The sequence below is a fragment of the Pagrus major genome, chromosome 3 (assembly GCF_040436345.1).
Source record: "Pagrus major chromosome 3, Pma_NU_1.0".
NCBI lineage: Eukaryota > Metazoa > Chordata > Actinopteri > Spariformes > Sparidae > Pagrus > Pagrus major.
The window spans coordinates 4,022,868-4,040,935 of record NC_133217.1 but is presented as its reverse complement, the minus strand read 5'-3'; the positions used below and the strand labels follow the sequence as shown (position 1 = coordinate 4,040,935).

The 18,068-nt window shown below is 38.8% G+C and overlaps 2 protein-coding genes and 1 non-coding gene across 4 annotated transcripts in view; 2 read left to right on the top strand and 1 right to left on the bottom strand.

Moving 5' to 3' along the window:
• Positions 1 to 418: 418 nt before the first annotated feature.
• On the top strand, positions 419 to 2,873 carry rplp1 (ribosomal protein lateral stalk subunit P1). The gene is made up of 4 exons (XM_073463555.1): positions 419 to 634; positions 1,869 to 1,943; positions 2,237 to 2,348; positions 2,747 to 2,873. The coding sequence occupies exons 1-4, from the start codon at positions 563 to 565 to the stop codon at positions 2,827 to 2,829; spliced, it is 342 nt and encodes a 113-aa protein (XP_073319656.1). The 5' UTR covers positions 419 to 562; the 3' UTR covers positions 2,830 to 2,873.
• A 1,236-nt stretch (positions 2,874 to 4,109) lies between these two features.
• On the top strand, positions 4,110 to 4,182 carry trnav-cac (transfer RNA valine (anticodon CAC)). The gene has a single exon. It is a non-coding gene; the product is annotated as a tRNA-Val (tRNA).
• A 994-nt stretch (positions 4,183 to 5,176) lies between these two features.
• The window catches only part of LOC140993987 (focal adhesion kinase 1-like), a 62,333-nt gene continuing 49,441 nt past the window's right edge, over positions 5,177 to 18,068 (bottom strand). For both annotated transcript variants that reach the window (XM_073463554.1, XM_073463553.1), the window contains 9 exons: positions 17,674 to 17,772; positions 17,235 to 17,330; positions 13,813 to 13,875; positions 13,212 to 13,251; positions 12,461 to 12,564; positions 7,210 to 7,365; positions 6,994 to 7,074; positions 6,759 to 6,844; positions 5,177 to 6,669 (listed from right to left, as the gene is read on the bottom strand). In XM_073463554.1, the coding sequence (XP_073319655.1) occupies positions 6,555 to 6,669; positions 6,759 to 6,844; positions 6,994 to 7,074; positions 7,210 to 7,365; positions 12,461 to 12,564; positions 13,212 to 13,251; positions 13,813 to 13,875; positions 17,235 to 17,330; positions 17,674 to 17,772 (840 nt within the window). In that variant the 3' untranslated portion in view covers positions 5,177 to 6,554. The remainder of the gene's footprint in view (positions 6,670 to 6,758; positions 6,845 to 6,993; positions 7,075 to 7,209; positions 7,366 to 12,460; positions 12,565 to 13,211; positions 13,252 to 13,812; positions 13,876 to 17,234; positions 17,331 to 17,673; positions 17,773 to 18,068) is intronic.

The following is an 18,068-nucleotide window of genomic DNA, read 5'->3' as shown; positions in this document are numbered from 1 at the left end:
ATTCAGATCTTGATAGTGCGTAATACTAACAAGTATTCAACTTAGAACTCATCTGTTTAGATTAATTTAAAGTTACATATGAAAAATGTGAATATTAAGACGAAATAATGTATTTACGGAAGCCCTAAAGGGCCATGCATTCATACATTTTATCTCCTCCGTTTTCCCGTGATAACGAGTTCATTTCATTTGTTTTCTCGAGATCTCGAGGTATTATCTCGAAATAGCAACTGCCGTTTTCCCGAGGGATAATTAATTCGAAGAATATTCATTCATATTAAAAGAGAAAACAGAGTTTGAATTTGAAAGTTTGAAAAACAGGTCGACTTTAATGTGGACTACGTCTGTCGTCACATCATCTGCGTCTCGACGTCAGAGTCACGCAGGTTTGACGCACCGTATATTTGCCAAGCTCCCGCCCTCCCTCTTTCCTTTTCCGCTCTACGACGTTAACGTGCCTAAGGTGCTCGGTTCTTCACCCGAAGCTAAGGCCCTCAATCCGGCGACTAGCACCGTCAAATTTAGGCATCCGACGTGAGAAATATAAAATCCAACATCTACAATGGCCTCCGTGTCCGAGCTCGCCTGCATTTACTCTGCTCTGATCCTCCACGACGATGAAGTCGCCGTCACCGTAAGTGTACCGGCATATCCCTGACAGCTCAGCCGATACCTCTTTACTGGAGCCTCGGTAGTGGTGTGAAAGCCTTCAGTAATAAAGCCGAGAGAGTAGGGACTCTACTAACAAACGGGGATAGTGGTATGTCTGTTAAAATATGTTTAAGGACTTATGTGTACGAACTGGCACATCCTCCGGTTAAAAATGGCGGCATGCTTTTAGCTAGCTAGCTAACGGCAGGCCACGTTTCTGTAACAGGACGACCCCTGGGTTGATTGCGACATTTATGAGTAATATTTACAACCAGTGAGTGTAGTTGTTGTTTCCTGCAACATGTCGTAAACTCTTGTAGACGCTCGAGTCCTAAAAGAGTCATTCCCCCAGTGACAGGTGCTAACTAACGTTAAGCTAGTGAATCTCCACAGCAGCACACTGCTTTACTCTCAGAAGGTCTGTCACCTTTTAAAACTGGGGTTATTATCCACTACGAGTTAGCACTTTCTAGTGTGTGGCTGCCTTGTTTCATTCATGAGTAGGTTGGTCAGTGTTGTCATGACAGGTTTGACACACGTGGATGCTGCACAGCATCAGTGTGATGTGCAAACTTTGGGCATAGATCAGATCCTAGCATGGTAGCATTAAACTATCTACATAATCTGTGGTAGGGTTGCAATGAATATATGTAAATAGTCGTCATCAGTGTAGTCTGAGTTTAAAGTGATGTCTTAAACTTTTCTAACTTAACACAAGTCAACTTCATTGTTAATATGAAACAGCAGCTAAAGGCTTACATTTGAGAAATGGGAACCAGGAGATTTTTAATGACTTAAAGTTGGGGTAGATCGATTATCGTGGCCAATATTCAGAATTTATCCAATTATCCGTATCTTTGATTTTTCTGTCAGATTGTTGGTAAATTATACTAATTGATAAATGTGCTACTTTGGCTCTGTCACATCCGCTCATGACAATATCTGATTGGTAACATGAAACAATTAAAAGACTATGAAGACAGAATAATCTCAATTTTCAAAGTAACTAAGTTTATCAAATAAATGTAGTGAAGAGGTGTAAAGAAGCAGAAATATGTACTGAAGAACAGTACAGGGTAAACTGGATTTAGGAACTTTCCATCACTGGTTGTTTGATATTTTGACACTTTCATTCTTGCAGCAACTGAATATCTGCTCAAACGTTGGTTTTCACTCTCCTTGATTTCTAATTATTTGCAACTGTTCTGTGTCTGTAGGAGGACAAGCTGAATGCCCTGATCAAGGCTGCAGGAGTCACCGTGGAGCCCTTCTGGCCAAGTCTGTTTGCCAAGGTGAGAGAACACACATGTTGTCAAGGCATCATACATAAACTGCTGTTGAACCCTGATGTGTAGATTGCTGTGAATAACATTTGATGAAGAGGTGGCGCACATGCAGTGTCGTCAGTAGGATGGGTTAGTGTCTAACATAAAACCTTGGGTGCCTGTGAAGAGTTCATAAGATTACCTTGGAGTCTGTGGCTTCCTTTTAGAGCTAACTCCATAGGTCTGTGCATCACTCAGCAGAACCAGTCCTGGACACGTAAATGAACTGACTCTGACCTGTGAATGTTGTTGTTTCTTAGGCTCTCACCAGCGTTGACATCGGCAGCCTGATCTGCAACGTTGGAGCTGGAGGTGCAGCTCCCGCTGGAGCCGCCGCCACTGGAGCTGCCGCTGCTGCTGGTGACGCCCCAGGTAACTGATCAGATGGGCTTCATAATCAAATACTCCAGAAACTTCAACACTAAACTCAACTGAGCCAGCCTTGTATAGCTCACTTTGAATATAGATTTAAGGGAAAAGATGCGGCTGACTTGCGAGCAGGATCGTGGCCAGTTTTTTGAGGTGTAGCCTAGTAACTTAAGTGGTGTAGTAATGTCCACACCAAATCTTTCTCAATTTGGAGGGAAAACTTCTTATTTTTAAGTTCTCACTGTAAAGTCACACTTAACCCTCATCTTTTAAGGCCATTGTGAAGTTAGTCTTTTTTTCCTGGTGTTTGAAGTCTCCCAGAACATGACAGCAAAGTTTGTGCACCCTTCATCTTTGTCGTTGTTGTTGTTAACATAACCCTCTCTCATTTGTCCCTACAGCCAAGGAGGAGGAGAAGAAAGAGGAGAAGAAGGAAGAGTCTGAGGAGTCCGACGATGACATGGGCTTCGGTCTCTTTGATTAAAACGGATGTTTTTCTAAGAAAACACAATAAAACAACAAAAATGACTCGTGCCTTGTCTGACTTTTTGTTCTCCCTAATTATATCCTCTGGTACTAACGCAAACATCACATGCTACACTAGATGGTAGAACTGTCTCCAATTTATTTGTCTTTATAAAAGTGATGCAGTCCCTGATCTTTAGTGGACATGTGCTGTGTCATTTTTGTGGGGTTAAATGCAGCAGCAAAGACAGTAATAGTTGGTGTTTATGGTCGGGATTTCTTCATTTTGTGAGCTTGTATGGTTGATATGTATCTGTTAGATGGAAAAGGTTTCAAACTCAGTTAAGTATAGTCCACTCACTTTGGATGTTAATGATGGTGCAACTGCTGGTCTGTCAGTTACTGGCTATATTTGACAACACTTTATTTTTTTCCTTTCTCTATATGCAGCACACAGATCATTGCTTTGTTTCTGTTAATATTTGTCAACAGTATCAGTTTATTGTTGCACTATTGGATTTTTTTATTACTTTAATCTGCAATACATGCACTGTTGAACCCCCATAAATGTTAACATTTACACTACCTCAGTTTGCAGATACTGTTGCTTGACAGTAGTTCTGGTGGCTAGACACTGGTGAAATGCTGTCAGTAGTAGTAAGGTAGTCTGTCAGATAATAGGACTGGAGAATTAAGGAGATCATGACAGATTATTCAACATATTGTAAACCTTTTCTCAGAAAAAACACAAATGTATATTAGTGTTTTATTTTGCATACAAATAGTCCCATTACAGACAACTTCCTCCTCCTGTAATCTATATAATCCCTTCAAGTGTAAATGAGCATGATGCTGCCTCCACCACTGATGTTAAATGAAGCTGTTTTGACGACCCCGGCCACTAGATGTCGCTGTAGGACGTGAACAGGTCAAATTAACAGTGAACAAGACAGCATTAGCTAATCTTTCTTTATACGTTAACATTCACAGAAAAAGAAGAGTTTAAAGCATAAATATACAGTAGTTTAGTATTATTTATTCGTATTATTACACTGTTCAGCAACCTTAACCAGTGGGATGTGGAGTGGAAGAGTCACTTCTGTAACAGAGAAGAAGACTGAACTGCTTCCCTCGCTGGCTGTAGCTTCTGGAGGCTAACTCTGAAGCTAACATTTCGCTGATGAGTGAAAAAACAACAAACAAAACCCGATGGGACGCCGTCTGATCACATGAATCCATCAACATATCGTGTATTAATGGCGTTTTCAAAAACTTACCGACCGCGTAGTTTAAGCACGAGTTTCCGTAGTGTAGTGGTTATCACGTTCGCCTCACACGCGAAAGGTCCCCGGTTCGAAACCGGGCGGAAACATGTTTTCATTTTTTAAAAATCTTTCTTTCAAACACAACAGATTAAAATACATACATCTATACGCACCAGGCATAACATTATGATCACCTGCCTAATATTGTGAAGGTTTCCCTTGTGCAGCTCTGACCTGTCAAGACATGGACTTAAGACCTCTGAGGGTGTCCTGTGGTGTCCGGCACCAGGGCGTTTTATAGTGGATCCTCTGGGTCCTGTATGTCGATCAGATTGGGATCTGCACATGGTCCCCCTCATGCTCATGTATGGCTACATGCACCACTCAAAATTAAGGATATTGGGACATGGGTGCATATATGCATTTTTAGGGACCAAAAATATTCACAAAAAACAAAATAAAATTCAGATATGTCAGAATAAACAATCAAGTGGAGCACTAAAATATCCCAATAACCCTAACTAATTTTGAGTAGTTTAAAGGCATTAATGGCTAAGAACAGGTGACAAAGAGACAAAATGAAGAGAAAGAAAACTCTAAAGAAATGCGTCATAGCAGCATCCTCTCTAGTACACTTATGTTTGTGTTTTAGGTTAGCGGCCTGCCACCAAATAGATGCTGGTTATGTTTGTTCCTGAATACAAACATATCCAGTGAATTAAGACAATATGAACAGCATTTCTTTCCTCAACAAGATGGTGTTTGCTTCGTTTAGTAAGTTGAACTGTCCAGAAAAGACCTACTTAAACATTTTTTAAGTACCATAAAATGTGTCAATAAAATATTGTGTTTTATTCCATTAATAAATTGGCATCCCAAGTTAAGTAAATCTAAATAATGTGTCCTGCATTTAAATAATAAACGTACAGTTTTACAGTCCAACGTAAAACTATGCTATGTATTAATAATAACGAAATCATTTGACTCCAATCCAACCACATTAAGCGTAACACATAAAAAACACACATCCAGAGAGGATATCTTGCTGAAAAGAGAGTGTAAGATTAGTGACAAACACGCTGAAAGAAGCAGACTCGTGAATGATTTCTTTAAATGATAACAGTGTTTTATTTGCTTGGTTTAGCAACTGTACATGTGACTCCTTCCTGAGAATACTGCTCACCTCAGGGGAGAGGGAACAGTGGAATGGAGAGAGAATCAGAGAGGGAGGAGAGGAAGCTGAAGGGAGTGGGGGGTGACGCAAGGGAGAGAGAGGAGACTTGTGGGGGTGACGGGGCGAAGGAGGAGAAGAGAGGGAATAAATAACTCCAGTGAGGGAGGTAGAAAGGCAGGGAAGGAAAACAGGAGGACTGATTGAGAGCAAATTATGATGCAGATGAACAGTTTAAATTACAACGGGAATTTTTGTGACATTTTTGTTGAAATAATGCAGAAATATCCGGTGAGTTGCTGCTAAAAAATGTTCTTTAAATCATCGAGTAAACCAAAATCAGAGCATTTTGAGCGAAATGTTCTTTTTCAGTCAATTGCAGGTCATTTGGCACAGGTTCACCCTCCCTCCACCTCTCACCCCTCTCTCCCTTCACTCCCCCCTCCCGTTCATCCCTCTCCCTTATTCACTAACAATTCATGCCTCACAAACGTGTTAAAAATATAGCTTCTTTGTATATTCACTATGTAAGTTAACTTAAAAAAAGTGGCCTGTGACATTTAGTTTGTTCTTCAAAAATTCAGCTATCATATTTCATTTTTCATGCCATTTCTTGATGCCTGAGATAAAGAGATCTAGAGAGAAGGAGAAGAAGAAGAAAAAGAGATAAAAATATGACATTTATGATGAGCTGTAAAATCAATAATTTGTGTCCGTACAAGTTGCAAGAGGAAGACTGAAAAACTGAGACATACTGTAAGAGTCAAGGCTGGAAATTGTAATAATAATAATAATTAATAATGATATAAAAGCATGTTTAAACAACAACATATCTTCATGATCCTCCTCATCCTGGCTCTTCAGTTCCAGTTGTTACATCCTGTGTATGTGGAGAGTGTTGGTTGTGTTTATGTGGCAGATTCTGGCGCTTCCATTCACAGATATATGTCTGCAGTCCTTCAACGAGCCTCTTAAACCTTTGTTTGATTCACTTTAAAGATTAAAAAGAAGTCATGGATACTTCGAGGGTAAGTGACGAGGGTGAAGAAGAGAGTTTCTCTGGATACAAAAGCAAATAATGCGACAAAAGTACAAAACACAATATTGACCAGAACATGACCGTCGCCAGAGAGAAAATAAGGAAATGAATGTTTGAGGGAGAAGAGGGAGCTGATTGTTTCAGTCATGTCTGCTGTCCATCAGTTGATTTTTTTTTAAATCCGTCCATCCGTCACTGATATCCATCCAAATGTTCATTCTCTTTTTGACTGGCTAAGAGCTACTGCGCTTTAACCCCCTCTGACTCGATTAAATCCTGATCATCTTGAGCCGTGATTGGTCGATGACATCCAGCAGGTTCTTGGCGTCGACTGCGAGGGCGTGAGCTGCCATTAGCATGTGTTTCTTGTAGTCCTTTTGTAAACTGCACAGAACACAGACAACAATTAATGTCACCATAGTTACATTATAAACCATAATGAGTAGAGCATGTGCAGGGTGTTTTCTCCCTACCTTGTCATGACGTACTGTTGAGCCAGTTTCATCTTCGATATTAACTCAGCCAGATCCGAGTTCAGCAACTTCTGGGCCATCTCAATCTGTGGTGACACAAACAACGGGTCGGTATTAGGCCCAAAATTTTAACCTAAAGCGTCGGTATTTGACAACCTGGGAAAGAGAGTCATCCCCATCAGAATGTTTCCCAGTGGTTTTACTAAATAGGAACCTATTTTGTGTACATGTTTACCTCTCTGTGTGTGCTGGCTGGTAGCACAGGAAGTGTCTCATCCACTGTTGCCAGCAGGGTCCTCAGCGCCAGACCAACCTCCTACCAAAGACACACGCATGTTTTTTGCTTTTAAAAAACTGTTGATGATGATGGATCTTTAACTTCACCGAAGCTAAAATGACAGTTGAGATCACATTCATTTGTTCTTATTCAGAGACTGAATACTGATCCCACCTTGACCATGGGGACATACTCCTCTGGGGCTGCAGGCTGAATCCTATTGGACATCTCAATCACAGCTTTAACCAATCCGGTCACATTCTCGTACACTTTGTCGTTAGAACGGTCCAAGTTGGCGGTGGGCGGGGGGCTGATCTCCTGAGGCTGCAACTGGACCGGGGAAAAGTAAAACGAGTTATGATGAGACACCTGGGTGTTTCTACTGTGTGCTGTATATTTCTACAGTCAATTTCTACTGTTTGCTTTGTATTTCCACTGTGTATTTCTACTGTGTGCTGTGTATTTCTACTATGTGTGCTGTGTATTTCTACTGTATATTTCTGTGTGATGTGTATTTCTAATGTGTATTTCTAGTGTATATTTCTACTATGTGCTGTGTATTTCTACTGTGTATTTCTGCTGTTCATTTCTGCTGTTTATTTCTACTGTGTGCTGTGTATTTCTACTGTGCATTTCTGCTGTATATTTCTACTGTGTGCTGTGTATTTCTACTGTGTGCTGTGTATTTCTACTGTGCATTTCTGCTGTATATTTCTACTGTGTATTTCTACTTTGTGCTGTATATTTCTACTGTGTATTTCTGCTGTGTGCTGTGTATTTCTACTGTGTGCTGTGTATTTCTACTGTGTGCTGTGTATTTCTACTGTGCATTTCTGCTGTATATTTCTACTGTGTATTTCTACTGTGTGCTGTGTATTTCTACTTTGTATTTCTACTGTGTATTTCTGTGTGATGTGTATTTCTAATATGTATTTCTACTATGTGATGTGTATTTCTACTGTGTGCTGTGTATTTCTACTGTATATTTCTACTGTGTGCTGTGTATTTCTAATGTGTATTTCTACTATGTGATGCGTATTTCTAATGTGTATTTCTGCTGTCTATTTCTGCTGTGTATTTCAACTGTGTATTTCTACTTTGTGCTGTGTATTTCTACTGTGTATTTCTGCTGTGTGCTGTGTATTTCTACTGTGCATTTCTGCTGTATATTTCTACTGTGAGCTGTGTATTTCTACTGTGTATTTCTACTGTGTATTTCTACTATGTGATGTGTATTTCTACTATGTGCTGTGTGTTTCTACTGTGTATTTCTAATGTGTATTTCAACTGTGTATTTCTACTTTGTATTTCTACTGTGTATTTTACTGTGTGCTGTGTATTTCTACTGTGTGCTGTGTGTTTCTTCTATGTGCTGTGTGTTTCTACCGTGTATTTCTACTGTGTGCTGTGTATTTCTACTGTGTATTTCTGTGTGATGTGTATTTCTAATGTGTATTTCTGCTATGTGCTGTGTATTTCTACTGTGTATTTCTGCTGTATATTTCTACTGTGTACTGTGTATTTCTAATGTGTATTTCTACTATGTGATGTGTATTTCTAATGTGTATTTCTACTGTGTATTTCTGCTGTCTATTTCTAATGTGTATTTCAACTGTGTATTTCTACTTTGTGCTGTGTATTTCTACTGTGTATTTCTGCTGTGTGCTGTGTATTTCTACTGTGCATTTCTGCTGTATATTTCTACTTTGTGCTGTATATTTCTACTGTGTATTTCTGCTGTGTATTTCTACTATGTGATGTGTATTTCTACTATGTGCTGTGTGTTTCTACTGTGTATTTCTACTGTGTATTTCTAATGTGTATTTCAACTGTGTATTTCTACTTTGTGCTGTATATTTCTACTGTGTATTTCTGCTGTGTGCTGTGTATTTCTACTGTGTGCTGTGTATTTCTACTGTGCATTTCTGCTGTATATTTCTACTGTGTATTTCTACTGTGTGCTGTGTATTTCTACTTTGTATTTCTACTGTGTATTTCTGTGTGATGTGTATTTCTAATGTGTATTTCTACTATGTGATGTGTATTTCTACTGTGTGCTGTGTATTTCTACTGTATATTTCTACTGTGTGCTGTGTATTTCTAATGTGTATTTCTACTATGTGATGTGTATTTCAACTGTGTATTTCTACTTTGTGCTGTGTATTTCTACTGTGCATTTCTGCTGTATATTTCTACTGTGTACTGTGTATTTCTAATGTGTATTTCTACTATGTGATGTGTATTTCTAATGTGTATTTCTACTGTGTATTTCTGCTGTCTATTTCTAATGTGTATTTCAACTGTGTATTTCTACTTTGTGCTGTGTATTTCTACTGTGTATTTCTGCTGTGTGCTGTGTATTTCTACTGTGCATTTCTGCTGTATATTTCTACTGTGAGCTGTGTATTTCTACTGTGTATTTCTACTATGTGATGTGTATTTCTACTATGTGCTGTGTGTTTCTACTGTGTATTTCTACTGTGTATTTCTAATGTGTATTTCAACTGTGTATTTCTACTTTGTATTTCTACTGTGTATTTTACTGTGTGCTGTGTATTTCTACTGTGTATTTCTACTGTGTATTTCTGTGTGATGTGTATTTCTAATGTGTATTTCTGCTATGTGCTGTGTATTTCTAATGTGTATTTCTGCTGTCTATTTCTAATGTGTATTTCAACTGTGTATTTCTACTGTGTATTTCTGCTGTGCATTTCTGCTGTATATTTCTACTGTGAGCTGTGTATTTCTACTGTGTATTTCTACTGTGTATTTCTACTATGTGATGTGTATTTCTACTGTGTATTTCTACTATGTGCTGTGTGTTTCTACTGTGTATTTCTACTGTGTATTTCTAATGTGTATTTCAACTGTGTATTTCTACTGTGTACTGTGTATTTCTAATGTGTATTTCTACTATGTGATGTGTATTTCTAATGTGTATTTCTACTGTGTATTTCTGCTGTCTATTTCTAATGTGTATTTCAACTGTGTATTTCTACTTTGTGCTGTGTATTTCTACTGTGTATTTCTGCTGTGTGCTGTGTATTTCTACTGTGCATTTCTGCTGTATATTTCTACTGTGAGCTGTGTATTTCTACTGTGTATTTCTACTGTGTATTTCTACTATGTGATGTGTATTTCTACTATGTGCTGTGTGTTTCTACTGTGTATTTCTAATGTGTATTTCAACTGTGTATTTCTACTTTGTATTTCTACTGTGTATTTTACTGTGTGCTGTGTATTTCTACTGTGTGCTGTGTGTTTCTTCTATGTGCTGTGTGTTTCTACCGTGTATTTCTACTGTGTGCTGTGTATTTCTACTGTGTATTTCTGTGTGATGTGTATTTCTAATGTGTATTTCTGCTATGTGCTGTGTATTTCTACTGTGTATTTCTGCTGTCTATTTCTACTGTGCATTGTGTGTTTCTACTGTGTGCTGTGTATTTCTACTATGTGCTGTGTATTTCTACACAATAGAAATACACAGCACATAGTAGAAATACACAGCATAAATAGACAGTAGAAATACACAGCACACAGTAGAAATATACAGCACATAGTAGAAATACACAGCACACAGCAGAAATACACAGTAGAAATACACATCACACAGTAGAAATACACATTAAATAACAGCACACAGTAGAAATACACAGCACACAATAGAAATACACAGTAGAAATACAAATTTTATAATTTTTTTTAAGGAATGTAAAAAATGAATATCTTTTAGTGATCGTATTACAAGATCAATTTAAAAGCTCTTTCTTCTACCAGGGTCGACATATGTGACTGTAGTTAGACACACACAACACTGGGAGGCAGTATCTGGCTATATTTACACACTTACCCTCTCTAACTCTCTAACTCTCTAACTCTCTAACACACACACACACACACACACACACACACACACACACACACACACACACACACACACACACACACACACACACACACACACACACACACACACACACACACACACACACACCTTGTTATTTCTGTCTACATGCATTTCTACATACTCATCTGACTTTTTCACTATGACAGCGGAGTGTGTAGGGTTGTGTTTGTACAGTGTGATCGGAGGACAGACGGGGTCAGTTGTCTAGTGACGGACTCAGAGTTCAACCTGTATCAAGCAATAGTTTTAATACTACTGTTAAATCAAATGATTTGGTATCATTTCAAAAGGTTTATCTGAAGCTCTGCATTCCTGTTGTCTGTCTATGATTTGTTTTTGTTTTTTTCTGGCCACCACTGCTAAAAGAAATCTCCTTACTGCATGTCCACAAAACTTATTTAAATGATGTGGGGACATAATTAAGGTAGAGAATGGCTGAAGTGATGTGTCGGCCATCCCTTTAATGAGAAAGAGCATTACATATTTGTTTGTAAATCCATAAAAGTAAGAGGAAACACGCTCAAGTTTCTGTATAATGTTAAAGATCGAAATCGAATTTGTGTGGATGTCCCTCTAAATTTCATTAAATGTAACATCTAAAGATGCAATGACAGACATACAGTGATCATCTATTGATCTATTTATGGTGACTTTTACATTTTTTATTTATTTTTCTTTACCAGAGATCTTTTTTACAACACTTTGTATACAGTATTTGAAAGCCCCAGTTGAGATTATTTTGCCATATATGCTCCAAGATCAAGAATTAACCTTCTACGCTGCAACGTTTTGTTTTTGACATGCCAACAGTGATAATTGTCTCTGGTAAAGAAAAATAACTACAATTCAGAGAGCTTCAGAAAGCTCCTCCGCACATGATAGTAATGGCAGCTATTAGCTAACTATTTCTACAATGATGACAGACACACAAAGATCAGCTTACCCTCCACGGCTATGGGGAGGTTGAGGGAGGTGTGGTTGGGTTGATGGGGGTTTGACAGGGAAGAGGATTGAGGTGTGCAGGTCGTGAAGGGAGGGGAGAGGGTTTGAAAGATTGATTGATGGATAGATGGATGCAGAATAACAGGTCAGAAATGCAAGACAAAGAGTAGCAAGATGGCGGGATGTTAAAGGGAAACAAAGAGAATGAATACATGGGTGTTAATGGCAGAGGGGGAGAAAGAAGTAAAAGGGGAGAGAAGAGGGACAGCACATTAGTCCAAAGCCAACCACAGGCAGCACAGCATGCAACCCATCAATGCCAAACTGTTGAAGTCAAACAGAATGGAGTGTCCAAACAAAGCGTGCAAGAGAAATACAATAAAATACAGAACAGCCAGACTTCCATTTGTGAAAGAGGCCAAATAAGAGCACAGTGATGTGAACAAAAATCTTTAATCAGCTACATCAGATTTTCAGCTTTAACTGGAGAATCATTGTTTATAACCCTGATTTTTTTCTTGAGTTTGTGCATGAATGTGTGATATATACAGTATATCTACTCATATATGTATGTACCTTGACCCCCTCGTTGTAGCTGTCCACAGGGCCAAGACTGGCCAGGTTGCCTAGGTGACCAGGAGCTCCAGGGCGGGGAGGTTTCTTTGGAGGAGCCACATGTTCTGAAAACAGAGGAGTGTTCATATGTAGTATGCTAGCCTCTCATTAGTATGTAGTACCTTAGCATGCTAAATAATGCAAGTATCATTGTAATAGACTATGCTCGCCTGCTAAATAATGATTGTGTCATCGGTATGGCGTATGCTAGCATGCTAAGTAGTGTGATTATAATTGGAATAGACTAAGATAGCATGCTAGTAATGCTGGTACCATAAATATGGAGTATGCTGGTAATGCTAGGACTGTATCATCGGAATAGATTATGCCAGCATGCTAAGTAATGCTAGTCACATTGGAATAAACTATACTGTCATGCTATGTAGTGCTAGTGTCATCGTTATGGAGTCGTTAGCATGCTAAGTAATGCTAGTGTCATTGGAACGGACTATGCTAGAATGCTAAATAATGCTAGTATCTGTGGTATAGAGTATAGACTAAGTAGGATGCATGCTAACAGGTACACAGTATGTGACTACATAGATACACACAAGAACTACACTTAATTATAATTTTAAGATACTTGTACCTAGAGTTTTTCCAATTAATGCTACTTTACACTTCTGTGAAATATTGTACTTTTACAGCTGTACTGGTTATGATTTATCATAGAAAACATGTGATCAGTATATCAGTATGCTCCCTCTCTTACCTGGTTTCCCTATAGGCTGGTAGATATGTTGGCTTCCTCCCTGTGCAGAGACAAAAATACACACACACCAAATTAACAATAGACAAACTTTCAGTCATCTTAATCACAAAAGAATCAAAAAGAAGAGATGAACCCTCTGAGGACAAAGAGGGTATGTTAATGTTATTGATTTCTACTTTCCCACCAGTTAAATGTGACTTCTCGGCTACATTTACGGCTGACACAGTGTGAAGAAGTTAATGCTGAGAATTTGCCTTAGCTTTAGGACATTATAGCCACATGTACAGTCAGATGGGACTGTGCAGTGCCTCTGGGTTTCCCATGAGCCCTCTGTGGTCATGTGGTTGGTGTGTAGGCTGTACCCTCCCTGGCACACAGACAGAAATACTTTCTTTCTCGCAGCCTCTGCATTGCCTCACTGTCTCTGTCTGTCTGCCTGTCTGTCTGTTGGACTGAATACTTTGCCTCTGCCTCCCTCTTGCACTTTCATTCTTCATCTTTCTCTTCTTTGCTACAATCTGCCACTTTTCTCCTCCTCCCCAGTTCTTTATCACAAATATCTTATGTTAGCATTAACAAACACACAAACACAGTGACTGACCGGTGCTTGTAGTGTGCAGTCCTCTCTGTCGATGCTTCCTCTGCTGTTTCTGGACTCTGTTTTCTGCAGGAAAGAGACAAAAAGACTAATTAAATGGAGATATATATTTCTTTAATATAAGAAACATAACTTAGCATGTGTTTTGGAGCAGTTCCTTTACTGTGAGATTATATGCAAGCTTTTCCAGGAAGTTTTAATTTAGTGATAAAATAAGTAAAACTAAATAAGCAACACATTGTGACCAACGTTTCATTTAACACTCAATTTAAAAAAGCAAAGGGCATTCACAAACAAAGAAAAAAAATAAGAAAACACAATGTATAAACAGTTTGACACCTGCAGGTTTCAGAATAAAGCCTATGCAAAGCAGCTACAATTGTTTTTATCGAACCAAACACCACATTTTTTTGCAAACTTTCAGTTCCACCACTACAACCAGAAGCAGATTTCCACTTTTCCATCTACACTGTCTCAAAAAGTGAACATCATCACCATCAGCATCAAATCAGTGAGGAAGAAGAGCAGCAGATAAGCACAATCCTGCTCAAACAGTTAACTTAATGACAACAAAGCTCGTTATTCTACAGAAAACAGCAACCCTCCAAAAACCCTGTCCGAATTTGAACCACTAAAGCACGAGTCCCACTCCCTCTTTCCTTCTGTTTCAGTACCGTTTTGATGGTGAAGCACGCCTTGAAGAGATGCATCCTGGGAGAAAAGAGGCCAATGAAGACGGGAGGAGGAAAGCAGAGAGAGGAGGCCATCGAAAGAAGGGCGGAGACAGGGCCAGAAAGTATGAGGGAAAGAGAGACGGGAGCGAAGACGAAGGACTTAAGACATAGAGAAAGACTGATAAAGAGACGGACAGAGAGAGCAGAAACTAAGAACGTGGAAGGTGGTGCAGAGACTGAGAGAAATGAACCGAGGAAGACAGAAAAACTGAGTCAGAGAAGAATGAAGGGGGAGGAAGAGTTAGACAGAGAAAGAAAGTTTTTTCCAGAGGAGGAAAAGCTCCACTGAGCCACAGAGACAAAATCCTGGAGAGAAAAGATCCAAACGCCTCACTCTCCTCTCCGTTTCTCTCCCTCACTCTGTTTCTCCCTCCCACTTTTTCCATCTCTCTGCATCTCCTTCTGTTTCTCTCTCTCTGTTTCCCTCCCTGTTTCCCTCGCTCTCTCTGACTCCTTGTTCGTTCCACCCTCTCCACGGCTCTTGCCAATCCCACTTCCTTTCTCCCTCCTTCTGTCCTGCACTCTCGTTCCTCCTCAAAAACTTCCATCTCCTTCTTTTCAGGCCTTTTCTCTCATCACTTTCTGCTTCTATTCTTTTGTATTAGTAACAAAGTTTACTTTCATATTTCATCGATACAACTCACTTCTGCAGTACTCTCTAGTGGTAGAAGTACTTCTACCTTGGTTACAGTATTACTACCTAAATGTAAAAAATACTACAGTATTTCATATTGCAGCCTGTTGAAGTGATGCTAAATTTAACAACTCTAACTACGGTTGAGTAGTTTATAAAAATGTCCCTTTCATAATGTACAAAATTAACTTTATATGATGCATTTTATAAAAACAATCTTGTCAAAGTTGCTGGTAACGACAGCTCCACTGCACTAATATAGGCTATCAAATGAGATAGAGAAATATAAGTAAAAAAGTAACATATACTATGAATACTCAAGAATTCTCACTTAACATTAAACTGAAGTTGAGTACTTGAGTAAGAGTAATCAGTTATTTTTCACCACTGGTATTCTAACACACGTTCTGTGTTAGTTTAGCTCCATTTGATGTGACTTAATTTCTCTGAGTGCTAAAAATCCTTACATGCTACTGTGCCAGACATAATGAATGGGAGCGATCAACAACAAACAAATACTTTTTACCTGGATTCTCATGATTTTTCTCTTTTAAGACTCACAAAGTATAAAAAACTAAGATTCAATACTGTCTTAGACCTCAACTTGGAGCTCATATTAGAAGTAACTTGATAAATACACCGTTACCTTGAGTAAACTTGAGTAAAATTTGGATAATGTAAGTACACAACTCAACAAACTATATCACAAAGGTCTAGTTGTTTTCAAATATCTTAATGCAGAATTCTTCCATATTATATTGTTTTAAGTTATGAAAGAGTTGTTTCTGTGCCATTAGCCCATTACAGATGCATTAAAGCGATACTTTCTCAGATACGGAGTCGAGGATGTTATGATACTCCATACTTGTGTCCTCAGCGCACAATACAATGATAGAGGCCTTAGTCAACAGAAATTCCTTCCAACAAGTGATGACGCAGTCGGCTACAGCTGCACAGAGTTCATAAACCACACTGCCTTACATAATAATCCTCTATCAACTTGTCTTCGTGGTAAAATAAGTTTCCTAACTGATTGTCGTATTTTGCTCTGTTTTCAGCTACTAAACTGTGACATTATCAGATTAGAACAGATGAACTCACCACACTGACGTTCTTGTTTGTATGAACTGATTGTGGTTTTCTAATGGAAAAAAGTCCCTGGGCAGTAGTTGCAAATTAGTTCCTCTGCGATGTATCAAGTGTCAAGAATGTGGCTGTCTTTCTACTGAGGGAAAAAGTCATCAAACAGAATGATATTTTTTTATTCATCCCTGTAAAGGAAGCTTCCTTAGACTTGTACATTTCCATGAGGGACCAGGGTCAGGGCCATAAAACTGCTGGGGATTTAGTGAACCATTTAGAGATGAGTGCTACTTTGTGTGCCCAGTCAAATGTTTGTGAAGGTAAGTGAACACTCAAGCCAGAGAAAAAAGAAAACTACGTCCCAGGGTTACCACATAACAAATAAGATTAGAAACTCAGTCTGTCCTGAGAGATTTCCTCTTCTGTGAGGAAGTAAATGAGCCATTCAAATATGGCAAGCAAACTCAATATATCAGTATGAACACGGATACATAAATCTCTGTCATCTTCTCTCAATTTCTGTCTCAGCGCTCCTACACCTGGCTTAGCCTATCAGGGAAAGAGACCAGAAGAGAGAAGAAAAACAGACTTGTTTTGCTAAAGTAGTGATTTGGCTCCTTTCGGGGGACATTTCAATGTCTGATGAGATAAATCAAGCACAACTGAGCTGGTTTAAAGATCTGAGAAAGATATCCTGCAGCTCCTCTGGCAACAACAAGACACATAAAGATGTTTTATTAAGTGGAAAAAGTGCTGCCTTCATATTTTATCTGTCCATCTAAATATTTGTTTTGGTTGTTCCTTCATGTTAGTCATAGCAACTATGGTTTATGACACTTCTATAGCATCCAGTGGTTTAGATTACTAGTATCTTTGGTTTCCTTTGTTTGTATTTTGTGTGAGTTATTGTTTTTGCGATGTATTTTCAAGTGATGTTTGCTTTTTTTGTCCATGCTTTTAGGTTTGTGTTTTACCATGAAGCTCTCCTCCTGCTCCAGCCACCGCTGGTCGTCCTCCATCTGTTGTTGCTGCATCATCAGCCTCTCCTCCATCATAGCGTGGCCACTTTCCTGTAGGAAACATGCTTGAATGTGATTTTTTTTTTTTTAACATTTAGTCATACTAAATATTTAAATTAAAAACTTGTTTATTCTGACTTTTGTGAAAAAGTGGAAACTGTATCAAGGCAGAAACATGATCACCTCGGCCATTTTTATTTGCTGACATGGATTGATTGACACTCCTTTAATGTCACCTGCTATGTTTAATCAAAATGAAGAGTTGAGACCTGTGACCAGGGATTATTATTATTAATAATTATCATTATTATTCGACTGTTGAGTTATATTACTTAAAAGTCATCCTTATACTGTATTCAGGTATGACTTTTTATGTGTATGTGGGTGTGTTTACCTCCATGTTTGGGCTCCATAGTGCGGTGTGTTCAGGTCTGTGTTGATTCCAAGTATCAGTAGGAGGGTAACTGCCTCCTACACCACCATGGGCTGACGGCTGGAGGTGGACACAAGGAGAGAGACAGAAAGAGAGAGGATGAGGGATGGCTGATAATGGTAAGAAAAAATGGACTAATAAAGGAATCAATCAATCAATCAATAATAAGAAGCCCTGGTTTGGTACAAAACCACAAAGAATCATGGGAGTTTTTGCACAACAGCTCTCCCTAAGCTGCTCTCAGTCTGCTGTGTAATAATGCTACCAAAATATATAGATGTTATTCTTACTTGCGATATGAAGTTTGACTTAAATAGCCGTTAAAATTATACACTCCTTATAAGGACGAGAGAGAG